The 19,280-nt window shown below is 35.2% G+C and overlaps 1 protein-coding gene across 3 annotated transcripts in view; it reads left to right on the top strand.

Annotated features, from left to right (window-relative positions):
* The window catches only part of TAFA5 (TAFA chemokine like family member 5), a 410,532-nt gene that overhangs the window by 218,063 nt on the left and 173,189 nt on the right, over positions 1-19,280 (top strand). For all 3 annotated transcript variants that reach the window (XR_008463109.1, XM_054178703.1, XM_009909214.2), the window contains exon 2: positions 11,112-11,261. Coding sequence is in view for 2 of the 3 variants with exons in the window: in XM_054178703.1 (XP_054034678.1) it covers positions 11,112-11,261 (150 nt within the window). In the remaining variant the exon portion in view is untranslated. The remainder of the gene's footprint in view (positions 1-11,111; positions 11,262-19,280) is intronic.

The following is a 19,280-nucleotide window of genomic DNA, read 5'->3' as shown; positions in this document are numbered from 1 at the left end:
ACTGTGGAAACTTTCTCATTATTCTGTTAAATTTTCTGTCTGTGAAGTTAGTGGTAAAATGTCAATTCATGGTTTGGGGAGTGGGATTACTAACTGTGCAAAGAGGCTTCTTGTACAGAAGATGTACATCTGTTTTCACTTAAGACTATAAAATAATTGTAACTTTTTAATTCATTGCATTTCAGCAGATTAGAATAACTGAATTTTGATTAATACTAGAATTCTCATGACTTCAGCTCCAGTTTGAGTTTGGTGGAGGTGTAACTTAACTGAAAATAGCGCTTTATCTTTCCTTAACAAGAGCAGAGTGGTTGGCCAGCAGAGAAGATGAATGGCAGCATCAGAAACAGAAATCTTAAGTCTTTAGATTGCCATTCCTGTTTTAAACCAAGGCCATGTAATTGCTATTTGATACATTCTTTCCTCTTAATTATAACTACACAGTCACTACTATCTGCATATAACCAGGTTCATGTTTCTCTTGCAATGATGCTCTCTATTGCAAACTGTCTCTCTGCTGTTGTCCTCCCCAGCATGAGACCAAACTACGTGTACGTATGTTGACATATGCACAAATAATGCAATGTGTAGTCACAGCTGTGATTAATCCTTCATTTCACTGCCCTTAGAATCATAGAATGATAGCTATTGGAAGGGACCTCTGGAGATCATCTAGTCCAGCCCTCCTTCTAAAGCAGGTTTGACTAGATCAGGTTGCACAGGAATGCATCAAGTTGGATTTTGAAAGTCTCCAGAAAAAGAGGCTCCTCTAGGCAGCCTGTTCCAGGTGCTCCATCACCTTCAAAGTAATAATGTTTCTTTTTTAGTTCAAGTGAAACCTCCTGTATTCTAGTTTGTACCCATTACCCCTTGTCCTATCACTATCCACCAGTGAAAATAGCCCAGCCCCATTCTCTTGACATGTACCCTTTAGATATTTATATGCACTTAGATAATGACTCAGTCTTCTCTTTTCCAGGCTAGAGAGCTCCAGGTCTCTAAGGCTCTCTTCCTAAGAGAGATGCTCCAGTCCCCTAATCTTCATTGCCCTCTGTTGGAGTCTCTCCAGTAGTTCCCTGTTCCTCTTGAACTAGGGAACCCAGAACCGGAGAGAATACTTGAGATGTGGCCTCACCAGGGCAGAGTAGGGAAGAGAAGGAGGACCTCCTTTGACCTGCTGGCCACACCCTTAGTGCACCCCAGAATGTCATTGGCCTTCTTGTCCATGAAAGCTCATTGCTGGCTCATGGTGAACTTGGTGTCCACCAGCACTCCCAGGTCCTTCCCCGCAGAGTTCCTTCCAGTAGCTCAACCCCTAACTTGTACTCAGTTCTCCTTAGGTAATACACACTTGACTTGGCCTCCTCTCTTTAGAGATTCCCTACTCAATCTGTGGTCTGAATGATTGGATTTGTTTTGGTGTCATAGTGACTTTCCCTTTTAACGGTTGCAGTATAAATTCAGATTGCTTGCACCTAATTAAAATAACTTTCTTTTGTTTGAACCTAATACATTTTGGATTTGAAGCATTTAGGAAAAAGGTTATATGGCCTTTCAGAAACCCTTTTTTAATGAAATATTTATTGCCAGCTTTTCTGTTCAGATTCATGCCAGCTTATGCTTAGTTTTCATACGAGCTTTTATATTGCCATTGGCAAAATTAAAATAAGAAGGGCAGGCCATAAGTGGTCAACATGACCATGTATATCTCATATATGTACAGTAATTGTTATATATCATTCAAGTTCTATTAAATCTGGTGAGTGCAAACATATATTCAATAAAGCTCTTTTATGCTTTCTTACTCATCCCTGTGGGATCATTCTCCTGTCCGTGAATTTTATGCTTTCTGCTGCTTACATACCATTAGCACGGAAACATAGAATCACCAACCTAAACAATTTAAATATATTCACCAAAAGGAAGGGAGAAAATGTCAATGTTTCTCCGTGATGTTAACAGTTTTTAGTCAGTATTTCCTCTGGATATGACTCAGCACTTAGTTATGCTTTAACTTTATGTCTTTCTTGTCCTTTGTACCAGAGAACTTCTGATCAGTGCTGCTTCAATGTGAAGTGATCCAATCTCACATCCTCATGGGTTTTCTTCTTAGAGACTTAGCTAATGAAAGATGATATATAAGTAATAATGGTTTCTGATACAGCTAGTACCAAATTTAATTCATCCACTAGACATAGTCAAAACACTGGAATATTTACTACAGTAAGTATTGTGGTGTTAAAGTTGTAGCAAATAGTTGAGAACAAACAATGCAAAGCATAGCTGATGCCAGACTCAGACCTGACTTTTTTTCTTGGGAATTGTCATTCCCTTAGAAACCAGTGGGAATTCTTACACAGGCATTTTCTATTTTGATATTTTTTCTGTGGTTTGAACTTGAAGTTATACTGTGAAGTAAAAGTATAGCATCCATTGTCTGTGTTATTATGAGGAGCAGACTTACTGAATGACTGTGGTATAATAGTTATTGTGGAGAATATTGGCAATTTGCTTCTATCTTATGATCAATATGAGGTGCAGTATATTTCAAATCATCTTCAAGGTCATACAGTACAACACATCCTTCTTTGAAGTATATGTATATGCATATGTCTGTGTGTTTATGTAAGTGCACATTTTTTTGCATGTGTCTAGAAGACAGGATGGTACACCATGAGTGATAGTAAACTTAGTTCATCAAAATGCTGAGTGACAAGCCTGATTTTAATTCCTTTTTATTAAGTATCTCGATCTGAGGAAGTATTATTTATTAGGCATTCATTGGGAAATTGCTAGCATAATTTAACATTTTATTAGCTAGTAAAACTTAGAAGCAGTACATAAAAAGATGGATGTCATTATAGAGTGAATAATAATAATAATAAAGGTTAATTTAAAGTTTTTCAAAAGGTCATAAGTGTAAGGACTTTTGAACACTGCCTTCTCTGGTATGAACACATACCTTGTAGTTTGCTTCTGTTGATTGTTTTGTTTCTATATGTTTTACAGCTAAGTCTGGCACAGAATGGCTTTGTACACTTAAAATATTTTTGGCTTTTCAGTATCTTGAGATTCATTCTATATCTGTTGTGAGTATACATGACATATATGTTTGAACACTTTGTTTTGTTAAAGGAACATATTGTTCTTGATAAATGGAATACAGGAAGAGATATTTTGGATGTCTCTAACCTTTACTAATTTGTAAGGGTGGGTGGGATGACTGTAGTCCTTGTTCAAGGCACTGCCTTTGGGCAGTCTTGGATGTGTGTGAGCAACTTAAAATCTCTTTTGCTGTCACTTTCCTCTGAGTTGTGCATAAGAGAATCTTATCCCATAAATGTTACCTTCTTGGACTAGAAATGAGGACATAAAATCATGGATTTCATCCATGAAAACTTTTCATTTCAGCAAGCACCTGTTTCATAAGTCATTTTGAGCAAATTGGATGAATGGGAAATGCAGCAGTGAAGATGGCCCAGATAGAAAATGAATCCTGAAAGTATCTAGAACATCTGAGAATAACATCTTCTCTATCATACTTTGGTAAAGCAAATCTTTAACCAGACAAACCTTTACAGTGAAAGCCATCCCTCCAATCCAGCAGTTAGGGAGGACTTAATCATTTAGGATACCACGTCTGTATTCATAATACAATGTAATTGTCTAAAGCCTTGGTGATGTATCTGCAACAGTGGGTCTTCTGTGCTAAATCTAACCATGTGCTCAGCATAGCACCTAGTTGAGGTACCTCATTGTTCCATGCAGTAAACATGGAGGGACAGGTACCACTGAGGAGCATTACGCTATTCTTGTGTGATCAGTAGTGAAACTCTGAGAGTTAAGCTAGAAGAAGCAGGAGGCACAGCAGATATATCCTATCTGCTATCCTATTCTGGTCTTTATGATGTGTTTGATTTGAGAATTCATGCTAGCATCCAGATTAGCTGAACCTACACACCATAAACTTCCTTTACAGTCACTGCAGAGAGAGGCACTTCAAGAGGTGCCACTGCTGCCTGTTGAAGCTTTGGGTCTGTGGATCCTTTACTCAAGGTTCTTAGCACCAAACCCTGATTTGGGCTCATTCTTACGGATTGATGAGTTATGTCATGTATTATTCAGTGAGATTATTTCTCCTCAGGTGCAGTAAGACATTAAAAATTGCCAAAATTTGTCTCCTTCTTGGATATGGATATTGTGCTCCATTTGTCCACTTTTTCAGTGTTACCAAGATAAGTTTATATTTCACTGTGGTTATGGGTGTGCTGTTAGGTGCTCAGTAAGTGCAGTACCACAGAGTCTTGAGAGACTGTGTTTTGTATGATGAATGTTTATGGATTCTTTACATGGAAAAAAGAAAAAGACAGTAGAATGACACTAGCATTTCCATAGTATAATTCATTTTGGGGAGGTTATTTATTTATTTTCATTTGTTTATTTTAATTTTTTTTAATTCATGTATAAGTATGAGTTACCACATGACATGTGAACAAGGCTGGATATCATTTGGTAGCATTTGATTTCAGCTGAATGCTTTGGCAAGATTTTACCCCAAATCTGCTGTTCAACATAGAATCTTGCAATGCATATCTTGATACCAGTAGGAAGAGCACTTTAAAAAGTTTGTGTTACATATGTAAATAATTTTCAAGTCATTCAAGAATAACAATCATGTCATTCCAGAATAACAAAAAGTTTTGTTATAAAAAAAAAAACAAAGAAGAAGTTAAAAGTACCATTTACCTTTGCTGCTACATTATATCCACTTCTGATATATGGCTTTATCTGCATGTTCCTTCAAACCAATTTCATGCTTCCTGCAGTGACATATTTTGCTAACACAACAGACTTGTTCCTTCCTGACATACAGCTTCTGGCTCCAACAAATGTCAGTAGCTTTTTAGACAAACCTGGGCTTTTTATTCCTGTCTTTCACAAAAGAAATATCAGCATCCCTCCAATAACACTTTTACCCCGATGGCTATTCTGTTTGTTTTGTAAACAGACTAGGTTTATTTTGCATGCAGAGACTGGCAAAGACATGGAAGGGTGTTTTGACTCTTTCTTTCTTTTTTAGTTTTTTCCTTAACAGTTTGTTGGGGTTTTTTGGGGTGGTGGTGGTAGAAATAATAGCCATTTTCCAATTTATGCAAAGGAGCATAGCTTTATTTACTCCTAAATTAAAATATTTCCAGTTATTTCCTTTTTGTAACCAACAGAGGCCTCCAGAAGCAATTAACTAAACCTGCATGAAGAGGAGTGAACAGGAGGGCCCTGGCAGCTGCAGGTCCTCCTTGGAGGCTCTCTATGTGGCTGAGATTTGCAGCTTACACTGACTTATACAGACACAGAACTTTCTTGAAGAAAAATGGACTCAAAAATTTTGTAATTTCTACTTATTCTTGGTACCATAAATTATATGAATTATTTCTTTGTAAGGTCTGCTTTTAGGTCACTATCCAAAAAGAGACATGAGAACTCAATACAAATCCCCCAGAATTACTAGAGTGGATATTTCTATAATATTCAAGAAATCAACATTAATGAAATTCATTTGGCTGATTTTTTGTGTGAATATCCGTTAAAGACATTTCTCAAAGATCAAAGCTGTGACCTCTGTTGCTGTAATGAGGGGTGCAAAGATCACTGGCTCTCCCGGTGATGCAGCTTGATGGATTTCCTGTCTCAATGCTTGCTCCAGTGAGATCCTCTCCATGAGACCCAGAAGGGCAGGGCCTGGTAGCCAGCAAGGTGCAGGGTACTCCCACACCCAGGCATCAGTCATCTCCCTGGGGACAGGCTGAGTCTGGGCCAGGCAATGGGCCCACTGATGGGCCCGGCTCACGTCTGAGCAGGGCAAGGTCCTGGACTATGTGCAAGGATTATTGTAGCCCACATGGCCCTGACAGATTTCTCTTTCAACACTGTACATGAGTTTTCGGTTGTTGGTTTGTTTGTTTTTTGTACAGTGTAGCATATCAAATGTGTCAGTTTTAACCTGAAAATACAGAATTGGAGAAATTACATTGTCATATCTGAAACCCATGGGATCTGTATGAATTACTTCTCAAAGTAGTGTACCAAGTAGTAAAAAATATTTAGAATTGGGTTTATATATAAAAATGCTTAATTTCCACATTTATGTATATGGCCTAGACTCGATCTTCAAGCCTTTTCTGGTCTAGAATTCTCCTTTCGTACCTATTCTGTTTGAGAATTGCCTTCAGAAACTTAAACTGTGAGGTCTGTTTTTACTGAGCTTTGATTTTACATTTATTTTTCTGACTGTTATGTTTTTAGAAGTAATATGCAGGGGAAATGATTGTTAATTAGACAATAAAATATTAAGCAATTATCTACTATAGCAGTATCAGGTGCAGTACATTAGGACATTAGACTTAGCTGGGAGAAAAAGGGCAAACCCAAAATGTGACCTACATGTATCTTGAATCTCCACAGACTCTTCTTTTTTTTTTTTTTTGTGCAACTATTTAGAAGAGTAGGACCTATATTAATTAAAATTTACTGTGTGTTCCAGAACAGAAGGGCTGAAAGCTATTTTCTTATCCTCCTAATGTCTATGCTGTTTATATGCTTGAGATGGCTAAGAGGTAGTCTGGAAACTGCAATAAAATTAGTAATTACTAAGGGGGAAATAATGCACTGTTTTGTTGAAGTCAAACTCAGAGAATACTTAGACTGACTCTTAAAAGGAGAAGACATTGATCATATTTTTCTCTTATTATTCATCATTTTATCTTTACTGGATTCTATGGGAGTTTTCCTTCATAAAATGAGCACTAATGTTACGTCTTTTGAGATCAAATATCTTTATACCGCTAAAATCAAGAGTCACTCCTTTTAAGGCTTAAAGATTCAGAAGCTACAAAGGTCACATGGTAAGGTTAATTCCAGCCAAATACAGCTCTTGATGAAGTTAATCTATGGAAAGTTTGGAAAATTTTGGTCTGCTACTTTTTAGTTTACTGGGCACCTGGATGGTGAATGAGTAAATTGGCATTATCCAAATTAGTTACATTTTGTTTCAGACAGTTATAGTGGTCCTGTCATCTACTGACAGCACAATCATACCCTCAAGAAAAACTGGTAAATGACTATTTTAAACAGGTTGTCTAACTGTGCTAGCATGAAGAATTGATTTGTGTAGTCAATTACTTAAACAGTTCAACATTTCTTTCAATAGAAAGATACAAGTTTCTAACGGATATACAAAGCATCTTAGAAACAAATGTTTTCAATGTCAGTGACTTTAGTAGAAGAAAAGGAAAAGAGAGTATTTGCATTAATACAGTCTATTAAAAAATTGAAATGCCCTTGTATCACATAAATTGGAATTGAAACATTTGTTTTATTTTAGTTATTCTGAAACTGTGCTGATTCATTTGAACAGGTTTTTCCCATGCTGTGTTACAGACATTGAGCCAATTCTGATCCAGTACTTTAAACTAAATAAGAAGCTTTGTGGGAATCGCTTTTTCTTATTTTATACTAGTTGGATTTCCATTAATTTTGCTATTGCAGCTAAAAAATAAGTAGTGTGGTTCTTTCCTTGCCATAATCTCTCTCATTCTGAACTAAAGGTGAAAAAAGTAAAAGGTAATAAGCCTTGATGGAACTGGATGATGTTTATTGTACAAGATCTTCATTCAGAACATTTTCTTAGAGGAAGAAATGTAGCATAAAAAAATTTCAATTTCCACTTAAATACATGCTTTTCATTTTTAAAATTGAAATATGCTTATATATTTGTTAATCAGGCCTATGTCAAACTGCAAATCATGAACATCACTAAGTATTTTAAGGTTCCCCTTATATCAGTAGGAATTGTTGATATTGAGCTCTGTTCAGGAATTGGTATGACTCAGTTGTCAGAAAGACTTCAATATTGTAATAGAAAACTACTGAATGTATTGCTATGATCTGATTTTGAAACAACTCCTGCATTGTGTTCACTAACAAAAGAGTATCTGAATCCAGCCAAGAATTTTAATAACATCTAACTTGATGCATTTTGAACTAAAAGAGCTTCTGTTGCTAGGCATCAAATTGGTGATGCATGCAAAATTTGTTCACTGAAACTAAAATATAAGCCTGCATGTACAGTTCAGAAGTAGATTTTCTGGCTAAGTATGAAATCTAAAACCCTGAAAAGACCCATATATTTAGATCAGGTCTTGTTTTCGTTGTATCTTAAGATACTGTGAATTCATCATCTGATTTTAATTCTTCAAATGAATTTGAGGGAAGTTTCAGTTTTCCAGGATGCAGAATTTAAAAATTTCTAATATTGATGTTGCCTGCTGAAATTTTCAATCACAGAATATAAATACTTTCCTCTGCATAAAATTAAAACATTATCCTGGGTAATCCCCATGTAATATGAAAATATTTACTTTAAGGGTTTTATCTATCAGACAATACAGATCTTTCAAAAGCTTTGTTCATTCAGCAGTGGCATATGTTTGACAGAAGGCTCTTGGTAATGCACATAAAAAATGCTATTTGCTTTTCAACAACAGACTCTTCTTTCAAGAATATAAGCACTAAAGTAGCTGAAAAACAAATAAACAAACAAAACCAAACATAAAACCTTTAAGTATTTACTACACTATATGCTAATTATATGTACCTAAACTTACTGATTTAATTCACACTTCCATAAAAGTCTCACAGAAAGAAGATTCAGAACTTATAACAATGGGATTTCATTCAGAAAAAAACAAACAACGGAATGGATACTGTGTAGAGCCGTTACTGTAATCATGTCCATGGGTTCGAGCTAGAAAACCAAATCCCAGTCCTGTTGAATTTGGAATTTTGATGGTTGTCTTCCCCCCCCACCCCCTATTTTTTTTAGTTTGACTTATATTTTTCATTCAGAATCGTATAGTGTTCTTTTTTCCTGAAATAATTCTATATACAAAGTGTGGATGTTTGTGTTGGGAGAGAGAGGACACATATCAACTGGTATTTTAAGAATGCAGTGCAACATTATAGGAGACCATTAAAGAACCATTTTACTGAAAGTAGTAGTAGAGTAAAAACTTAGAGGCAGGGGAGAATATGGCAACCTGTTGTTTCAGGAACACTTAAACATATCATATTTATTCTTCCACTTTTTCTTTAGTTTCCATTCAGTATCTTTTCTCAGTGCAGGATGGTAATCATGATCTTAAAATGCCTAAGGGATAAAGATCTAAATACACCTCCTATTATGTCTTGTTTACACAATCCAGTAAGACAGTTGTATTCCATGGGAGCAATAAATCTCCTTCAACCCAGAATGAAATGTTTGCGATAGGGATATTTCCCCTCCACACCCTTGCAGCCTAAAGTGTTTCAGTGTAGCTGGATTTCCATTGTCCTTATTTGGAAAATTGTGTGCCATATTAGTATAATTGTTGTTGTTATTATTAGTACTGTTATTATTATTAGTAGTAGTATACTAAAAAATACCCAAACCAGCATAAACTAGAATACAAATCCTCTCAGCAGTATGTTTATCCTGAGATGTTTTTATTAACAGAGTAGATGGATAAGAGTAGAAATCCAGCACTGACCATACTCATAAGTGTAATTGTTATAATCAATATCATATCTGTATTTATAAATGCCCAATGTATATTACTTATATGTATGTCATATAATTGCATGAATTTGTAGCATACCTTGTTCCATATTCCATGGTCAGTTTTACTATGTTGTAATTCACTGCAGTGCAGGAGTCACTTCAGGTACCTTAGCAGTGAAGCAGTCACGATGCTATTGACAACCTAAAATGTTCTGCTAGTCCCACAGTTTTAAAACAGTATCCATGCAACAGGAAACACCCTAAGATGCTTTGAGTGAATGGAAAGAATGGAAAACATGCAGTATATGGAAATATCATTGCACTTTTAGACTTTAACTACATTGCATTCATATATGTTTCTGAGGTTGTGTGTGTTGCTGGGTTTCTTTTGATTTGTTTTGAATTTTGATGTTCATATAGGTTTAAAATGTCTCCTTTTTTTCTTGGTATGTTACCATTACAATGCCTTTTACTGTATTATTTAAACCACCTTTTTTTTTTTTTTAAATAAATACATTTATTCCAATCTTACTTTTTTATGAAAACAAAATATAGTAAGCTTGTATTTTTAACTCTACTGTACCATTAAATCCAGAAATTACATATAATACAATCTGATAGCTGGGATTTATTTAATTTTATTTTTTGTTGGTCTTGTTACACATTGAAATTCGATGATGTATCTTTTTTTGCTTGTAAAATGCAGAATGTAGAAGTTTGGAATATCAGTAGACTACTATTGGTTGTACCAGAGGAAGTGCATAATTTTAAATGTCTATGTACTAATAGTCTTCATAGAACCTTTTGTTGAAAGTTTTTGGTTTGTCTCTATGGTCCAATATTCAGAATTAAGTGGTGTACTTTTCCTTACTGTTCTGGAAAAGCTGCATACATTGGAGTAGTTAGTAAAAAGAAGAGTTACTGAGCTAATGGGACAGTGTCATTTTATTATCATTTGCAGGATGATACTTACTAAGAGTAAGTTTATCAAAATAATAAAGACCAACTAATATAACTATGAATCAGGTAGAGAATAAATTACCTTGCAGCGTAGTCAAAGCAAGAGCCAAAGTACTGGCAATCTGGTCAGGGGCATACTTTGAAAGATTTTTACATTCAAAAACAACACAGTTAAGGCTTCATTATATTCATGGACATGTGGGGAAGTCTTTTGTTTTCTGAAGGTACATAAAGAGCACACCGTTTAAGTTTCATTGCTGTAAAAGCAGATTGTTCCTTTACTTAGCTGACATAAGTAAAAGTAACCTGTGTGACCTCAGCTCTCTGGGTTTTATGGAACAATAATAATTTTCTGACAGAACCAGTTTGCAGGGTTTTCATGTGTCTACCACAAAGAAAAATTGTATGTCATCTTGGTTTTATTATATCCATCAGCTGGCTGCCCATTTGTTGTGGAGTGTCTGCTGTGACATAGGGCTGTGACTCTATTCGGCTGTAATAGATTGCCTGTAGTGCATTCAGTGACTCTGGTACCTGTTGCTGGTTCTTTTTCCAGGTCAGCTGGCTGCAGGTACATGTGAGATTGTTACTTTGGACAGAGATAGCAGTCAGCCCCGAAGGACTATAGCCCGACAAACAGCTCGCTGTGCATGTAAAAAAGGACAGATTGCCGGTACAACAAGAGCAAGGCCAGCCTGTGTTGATGGTAAGAAGCAAAGATCTATTCAATCAGTTTCTGCCAATAAAAGAGTGGTGTAAACTGCTCATGTCTCATTAGAAAAATAAAAACTCATTAGAAGAAATGCTCGAGTGTCCCAACTAGTAATGGTAATACCATTGAAATCCCTGCAAAGGCATTACTGACTAATACTACAGATATTTCAATTATTTAATTGGAATTATTACTTTTGTTTTAACTTAATATGCAGTTGAATATTAAGCTTCCACTGGGAAGCTAATGTGACTGTTTCTGTGTGATAGCTGATGTGTTGAAGAAAGCAGTGATACTGCAGTATTTGGATGTAGTATCTGAATATACATCATATGTCCAGCATTCCTTCTGTTGTTAAAATGATGGTTCTGTATACTTCACTGCAGATGCAGTGATAGCATGCAGCTGGAAAACTGCTGACATCCAGGGAGGTATGAAAATATTTCACTTTGAAATAATTTTTTTTAAACATATGAATTTCTGGGTTACAGCTAAATAAGATGTTAGTAGTGGGACAATCTTCAAGACAGGTCTGGCAGTGCAAGTCTATTAGCAAACATTCACATTTAAAATACAATTTGCAACCTATTGAAAATAGTTGATACAATATTATATGTTTTAATTTAGGTTAGTTAATAAAAGTAAAAATAAGATGGTTATGAGTAGAATTATAATAAATTCACAGATAGCTTTCGAATACTGACTGGTGTGAGTCCTCAGATAAAAATATTGCTGAGAACACCCTACTGTTGCCTCCAAATTTGGTCTCACCAGTGATTATCAAAGAAGACAGCTCAAAGGAGATTTCAGAGCCTATCCACAGGGCTAAATATAGAACATCATGCACTTTCTATTTTTGCATTTTCCTTTCACTGTTTTTGGTACTCTGTGAGACAGTTTCTTATCTGTCTCTTCCGCAATGTGATGCTATATCCAGTAATTCTCATCTTTCCTGTTTTATGGTAAGATCCTACCACAGGAAGGTTTAAAAAAGGAATAATTTTATTGTGCAATTTATAGTTGTAAGTTTTGCAAAAATGCTTGTTAGCAGTTAAAAAAGTCAGCATAGATTTCCCATTTTACACCAACGAAGTTCTAAGGGAATGCATGGGTTTTGCATCATCTGGTGGAAACTAAACACAATTTTTTCCTCAGTCAGTTATGACCTATAGTGAGATTCATTTGCTGTAACTTGTGTACCTGAAGTTCATTGTCTAACCTATTAACTCCATTTGTCCCCTAAACCCAATGGAGAGCAAAAGGCACCTTCTCAGAGGAATTTATCTTACCCTAAGTGCCTAAGATAAATCAGATGTAGTACTCTGGTATTCACTTTCTCTGCCTTGCCATAAGACATCTGAGGTGATGAGACTTTTTGTATATATGTACTGGTAAGAAGATGTGATTACAACTCATGCTCCAATTGCTATATTAGCTTAGTTTCCAAGTAATTCAATATTTGTTTGTTTTGCTTGTTTGTTGTTGTGGTTGTTTTTTTTGTTGTTGTTGTTGTTGTGTGTTTGAAGGTTTGTTTCTTTCTTTTCTTTTTTTGTTTGGTTTGGGTTGGCTATTTTTTTTTCTTTCTTTTTTTTTGGATATACTTATTTTAGTGGGAACCTGTGAAGAAGGGCTATTGCAGATTCGGTTTGCTTTCAGTATGCTTGTTCATATGAAAACAGAGAACTGGATGACAGGATCTGTGGTTAGGTATTTTGTAAGCACAGAGGGTTCTTTATGTAATACTCCACATTTAAAAAATAAGTGGGAAGTTCATCAGCTGGAAAATAGAACTTCCCAGTAACTTTTGTGCCCAAGTATTATTATTTTTTAAAGCTTTTCTACCTAGTTCTAAAGAAATCTAATAGCACTTTTTATTATTTTGGCAAGTGTTTATTGTCAGGGTGTTGATCCTTTTGCTAAGAACGATAACTGCAGTATGTGTAGGATGTGCTACTTTGCTTTCCTAGACACCATTAAGGATCAATACTCAAAAAGGTTAATGATACCTAGAATTGTATATCAAGTTTCCACTTTAAAAAAGGAGGCACAAGCCAAATCTTTGATCAGTAGGTTTTATTCATGAATTAAGTTTTAAAAACAGTTTTGTATATCATAAACACAATTATGTAGGAAAGAGTAGGTGAGCACTTTGTCTTGTCTCTGATACTCTGCTTGCAAATAAAGTGTGAATTTACCAGGTTCATAGTTTCAACAATATATTAGTAATGCAACAACCAAGAAACTGGATTTTGGTTGGTTGGGGTTTTTTACAATAAAGAATCCATATAAACAAATAAATCCTTCTCTGAGCTTTCTTATATAGGATACTAAGCATGCTTTTGCAAATTTTCTTTATTTATATCACAGCTGATGTTAAGAATGTAATTACTATTTGAGGTTTCATTTCTGCTAGCAAAATTAAAACTCATTGATACTGTGTTTTGGGTTTGGTTTGGTTTGGTTTGGTTTGGTTTGGTTTGGTTTGGTTTGGTTGGTTGGTTTGTTTTTTATGCCAGTTTGCTTTCTAAAGATTTGGCTGGTTTAATTTTATTGTTTACATATATACTAGATTTTAATGAGATTATTTTTAAGTAAAGGTACCATAATTATACCTTAGACCTATAATAATTAATGCAGAGTCATTTGTGAAGAAAGCAGGCATAGTAAGCATGACCTGCTAATCTGCTAACAAGAAAACATTAGCTAACAGCTGTATTACAGCTTCTGGAGAGAGTGTTTTGAAGAATCAGTAACAAAGCTGGCAATTTTTACAACCATAAAATGCATCATGTTGCTGGCTACTATTGTTTGATAGAGAGAAGATCCTTAGAGTATATTCAGTTATGCTGTATGTTTCCTGGAGCTCTGAAATACAAGTGTCAATTATTGCAGCACAATGAGTAAGTAATTTAAAGAGTCTTAAACCTTGCAAGTATTGTCTGAAATTGAACTTGTTACACAGCTCTTAGAGTAGGTCCAAAATCCACTCTGCTTGCACTACTACATCAGCTAATGTCTTTTCCTGTGCAATGAAAGACTGTATATGTCAGATAGATAGAGCTAGAATTTTATAAAATGAAAATGCAGTGTTTAGGGCTTTGTCTGAGCAGACCTTGAAGAACAGATATTTTCTTGAAATGTTTCCCTGTGATGGAGAGTGCTGATTTACTCTTTTTTTCTAGTGGTTTTTAAGCATGGCAGATTGCTAATGTAATCTGAAAAAAATGGCATCAATATTCACCCTGATTTGAAGCTTGATTTAGTGTTGATTGCTTCATTCCTAGACCCACAGAGTCATAATGTATATTTGGTATGTTTGGTTGTGATGCAATTTTTATTCATGAATATAGGTTTTGTGATATTAGAACAGTACTTTGCCTGCACTCTTAGCTATATTATTATTATTATTTACATCTAGCATTCCCTAAGCCCTTTTTTGAGATTGTATTTCATAGCTGTGACCTCAGTTGCATTTCTTTGATAAGATATTGTATGTCAACATAGCATCTGGTTTATCACCAGTGTTATTTCCCTGTGTTGTCAGTCAAGCTTCCTAATTTTTTTGAACTAGAGCCTGTGGGAGATTGCAAGATAGCAATTATTCTCTATTTTTGTCCAGTACATTTGCTAATTGAGGCTTGATTTAAAGCAAGTGACAAAGTGGCTTTGAGAACAGTGTGTGTATGCTCAAACTCATGGTTTGTGTGCTTTCACAAGAATTGTATCTGTCTGGGAATAAAAGTAGTTATGCCAAGGGTTTTCACAGAATGAAAGTGTGTTAACCTGAGAAAAGTGGGATGAACATTTAAATGTTCAATAGATTCCAGTAATTCTGTCCAATATATAGTTATAACTCAAAAATAAACAGGGGTTTTCTCCAGAAAATAGGAACAGTTGATGAGAGGAAATGAAGTATGAGAGACGTGGTTCAGTTGTTTGAATGGATGGCAATCTCTAATTTGCTTACCTGGGTTCTGTGATTAGAAGATTCTTATGCTCTGGATTTGAATTCTGGTTACTTTTATGTCCACAAACTACTATGAGAAATTCCAGGACACTGATCCTGAATGCAAAATTCATAGATTTGGAATAGCTGGAGGGCAGCTAACTGAATTCAAAGACCATTTATGTTATAAATCAAAGTTTCTGTGGTTTGGTTTGGTTTGGTTTAATTGTTAAAAAAGTTTCAACTCTTTTGCAAGCATTGTAATAATATTGTTTCTACATAACCTTAGCTGGTATAATTTGTTCATACATTATGATGAACATGCTTTTCCATTTGCATTGATTGATTTTCTTTAACACAGAAACTCAGCATCCACAAGGAAACCACATTAGGTTTGATCAATAATTTCCTGCACTTCTCATTATCCGGAGAGTCTTAAAGGAGGTGTAGGGGTCAGAACGGATCATTAATAGAATCCTAGGTCATGCACTTGAAACAAAACAGCATAATACCTGGAGAGCTTCATCATTCTGAAGTATCTTATATACATGATGGTGAAAAGGAAAAAAAAAAAAAAAAAGAAAGAAATGGGAATCTTAGCTTTTAGATTTAGAATATTTCATATATTTGTTAATGTGTAATTTATATTATTTTATCCTGGTTTTATTGCAGATATTTGGATTTTCTTCCTCACTGTAAATTCTGTATTTAATTTTGTTGCATTTAAGGTATAATACTTTATAACAAGTAGTAAAACCAAAAGGCAAAGCAGGATGAATATAAAATTAAAAAGACGCTATAATACTACAGAAACATTTGGCTGATCTAGAAGTGGTGTACTGCATAGTGTGGAATATTTAAGTGAAGAAAGTGAGACTATTTAGCAATGAAAATTATTACAGGGCTTATGAAGAAAGGTTGAGTGATTTGAGGTTGTTCATACTGGAGAGGGCTCCAGTGGACCATAATCTGGCCTTTCAATATAGAGAAAAACTTGTTAACAGCACTTGTAGTGACAGCAATGGTTTTAAGCTGAAAGAGGGTACATTTAGGTTGAATATAAAGATAGTTTTTTACAGTGAGACTGTTTGGAAAAGTATGGTTTAACAGGTTGTCCCACAGACAATAGAGATGTTGTGGGTACCCCATCCCCTCAAGTCAAGGTCAAGTTGGACCGGTCTTTGAGACACTGGATCTAGATAAAGATGTTCCCTCCCATGGCAGGGGTTTGGACCTGATGATCTCTAAAGGTGTCTTCCAATCCAAGCCATTCTATAATTTTATGATTCTATTTGACCCTGGGCAAATGGAATTGATGACATTATATTGGTAGGAATGCAACTGGCTGCTAGGTATTTGTGAAGTTCAGTGGGTTGGAACATGTACTTTACTTGCCCTGTTATTCTTCTTGAGAGACTGGAAAGAGTTACAATTACTTTAAATTGGAGAATTTTTTATCTATGTTGAACATTTAGAAAAAATATCCTAATATAATTGTCCAGGATCTGAAAGACAGTATCATCCATTTGCTATTTGCTATTTTTCCTTTCTCTATTTGCATAAAGAGCCCAAGTATAAAACCCTACTGTAAATACTAATATTTCTGTTACAAATTACAGAAAAGGTTAGAACTTCCTTACATTTTTAAAGGTATAGGTACACTAAACAGTCAAACTCATTGAGTGGCCACTGTGTTCAGAAGACCTTCTGTCTAGGAGATGACAAGTGTCTCTGAAAATTAAATACCTGATTTGTAAATATTTTAATATTACTACTGAGTGAGAGGCCACATGCAAGAGCAAAGAAATGTGTATGTGGTGATTTAATATTTGGCAATGTTCTCAGTGTGTTCATGAGTTTTATTTCCAAAGAATACAGCACTTTCTATTACAGCACTTTCTATTATAATCAGGGCTTTAAAACTATGCAAGAACTTGTTAACTGAAGTGCTGAAGTAATGTAGGATGTAATAATGTAGTGCAATATTAGAATATTTTTCAAAGAATAGAATAAATAACAGTTCATTTCTTGTATACCCTTATTTTAAATTTTACTGGGCCTTCTTGAGCCTTTGCAGTCTTTGTTTTTGTTAGGTTTTTGTTAGGCTGTATCTGAAGTATTCCAAACACTGTGTATGTTCACTTATGAAATAACCACTGAGTACCTGTCTTACGCTGTTCCTTAGAATGTTAAGTATTTCTATATACTTCTACCTATAAATAATTTTGAAAGGAAAAAACCACCACAAAGCTTACCTATATTCCTTTGCTTAGGCAGAAGGGGGAAGGATAGCAACCATGCATTTTCTGGTACCCTATGTTTAAGACTTAGTTTTCAATATGACTTAAAGAAATAATAATTCCTTTCTCCCTTTTCTTACTCCAATTCCCTATATGCAGTCACAATTGCATCTGTACTTACAGGTGTACCAAATTATGTGCAGCAATAGCTGTCTGTAGACAACTCCAGAACTGTAGATTTTCCAGTTACTAACAACAGAATTAAAATTGTTTCTTTGGCTTCTGAGCTTCCCCTTGTTACGCATGGTACTGACATGGTACAGCAATTTCCACCTTGTAGGTCACTTTTCATTTAGAAATACAGAGGAAGAAATGTTAAAGGTAACATGACATTGCAAACCAAATTGAGCACAAGTTGTTACCTAAATAATAAAAAAGATTTAGTAAAAATCTTACAAGCATGTTCACATAAAAAGCTTTTTTTTCTTTTTGGTAATGAGTGTCGGGTGTCAGTTAGAGATTGAAGTGTTGCTGAGGAAGAAATGACACTGTTCAAACCCAAGATAGAAAGTGAGCAATATAAAACAAATATATCAGTAACTGAAACAGTAGCAGCACTGATGTGTCTAGAAGAAATATAGGAAGATAAATTAGGTTTTACCTTCTGAATGAGAATCTGCAACAGGAATAACCATGGAAGTGACAAAAAATAAACCAATGAAAAAAACCCCAAACAACAAACAAAACCCCACCAAACTACAAACCTGCATATCAAGCAGATCGGCAACTACCCTAAAACAATTGTTTTCATTAAGAACAATAGTTAAAGGCTCCCCAGGTAAGTGATGATGGCACCAATCATGTCAGAGTTTAAGGAATGTCTGAACAATGATCTTAGTCATATGGTTTACTTTTAGGCAGTCTTGCAAGGAGCAGGGAGTTGGACTCAGTAGTCCTTACAGGTCCCTTTCAACTTGAGATATTCTATTATTCTGTGACTGGATGTGGCATAAACATGCAGACCATGATTTTGCATAATGCTAGTGTTTTCTACGAACAATTAATTCTTTCTTCATCAGTCAAGTAGCAGAGATCAGAGACCATAGCTTGAAAGTCAGGCCCAGTATGAGTTTATGTGTTCTCATGTTAAGTAGTTTTTTTCTACTTTGTAGAGATCAACTGCTTTCTAATGGCAAATAGTAGATCTGTAGAACTCCTTCCATGTGTAAGAATGTTCGTGGAGTAACAATTCAGGGATGTAGAGGAATAAGGTTTAAATTACCATGTAACAAATTAACAGATTATTTTCTGCAACACCACAGATTGAAAGGAAATGCTTTGGGTATAGAGGGAAAATGGAACTGGGATAAGTATGAATAAAATGTAATCAAAGATAAAATAATTTCCTAAGCCTTGTATCTATAACATAGTGACCAGACTGGAATTACTTTTCCTCCTTTGAGAGGGTATCAAAATACCCATTTCAGTTTAAGAGATGGCTGTGTTTCTAAATGATAGGGCAGGGAAATATTTAGGAAAGCAGAATTTAATTGTGTGATTTGGGAGGTGGCCAGGAACCAGGGGTTAACACTGGCACTATTGCAAACAGTGCTGAGAGAACTTTAATTGCCTCTCATGCTTAATGCTTTGCTTTCACATTTCATCTGAAAGACAACACCTTCAGCCTCCCAGTGTTTCATTGCATGCATTGGTTCATCAATGTTAACAGCTTTGTTTCCTTTAGTTCCATGACACTCCTAAGCAGTCACCCATGTACTCTAATCCTCTTTCATTTACATGCTCTGATAGCAATTTCAGTGCAGAAAG

The sequence above is a fragment of the Dryobates pubescens genome, chromosome Z, assembly GCF_014839835.1.
Source record: "Dryobates pubescens isolate bDryPub1 chromosome Z, bDryPub1.pri, whole genome shotgun sequence".
NCBI classification, from domain to species: Eukaryota; Metazoa; Chordata; class Aves; order Piciformes; family Picidae; genus Dryobates; species Dryobates pubescens.
Note: the sequence above shows the minus strand (reverse complement) of the source record. Positions and strands in the feature narration are given on the sequence as shown.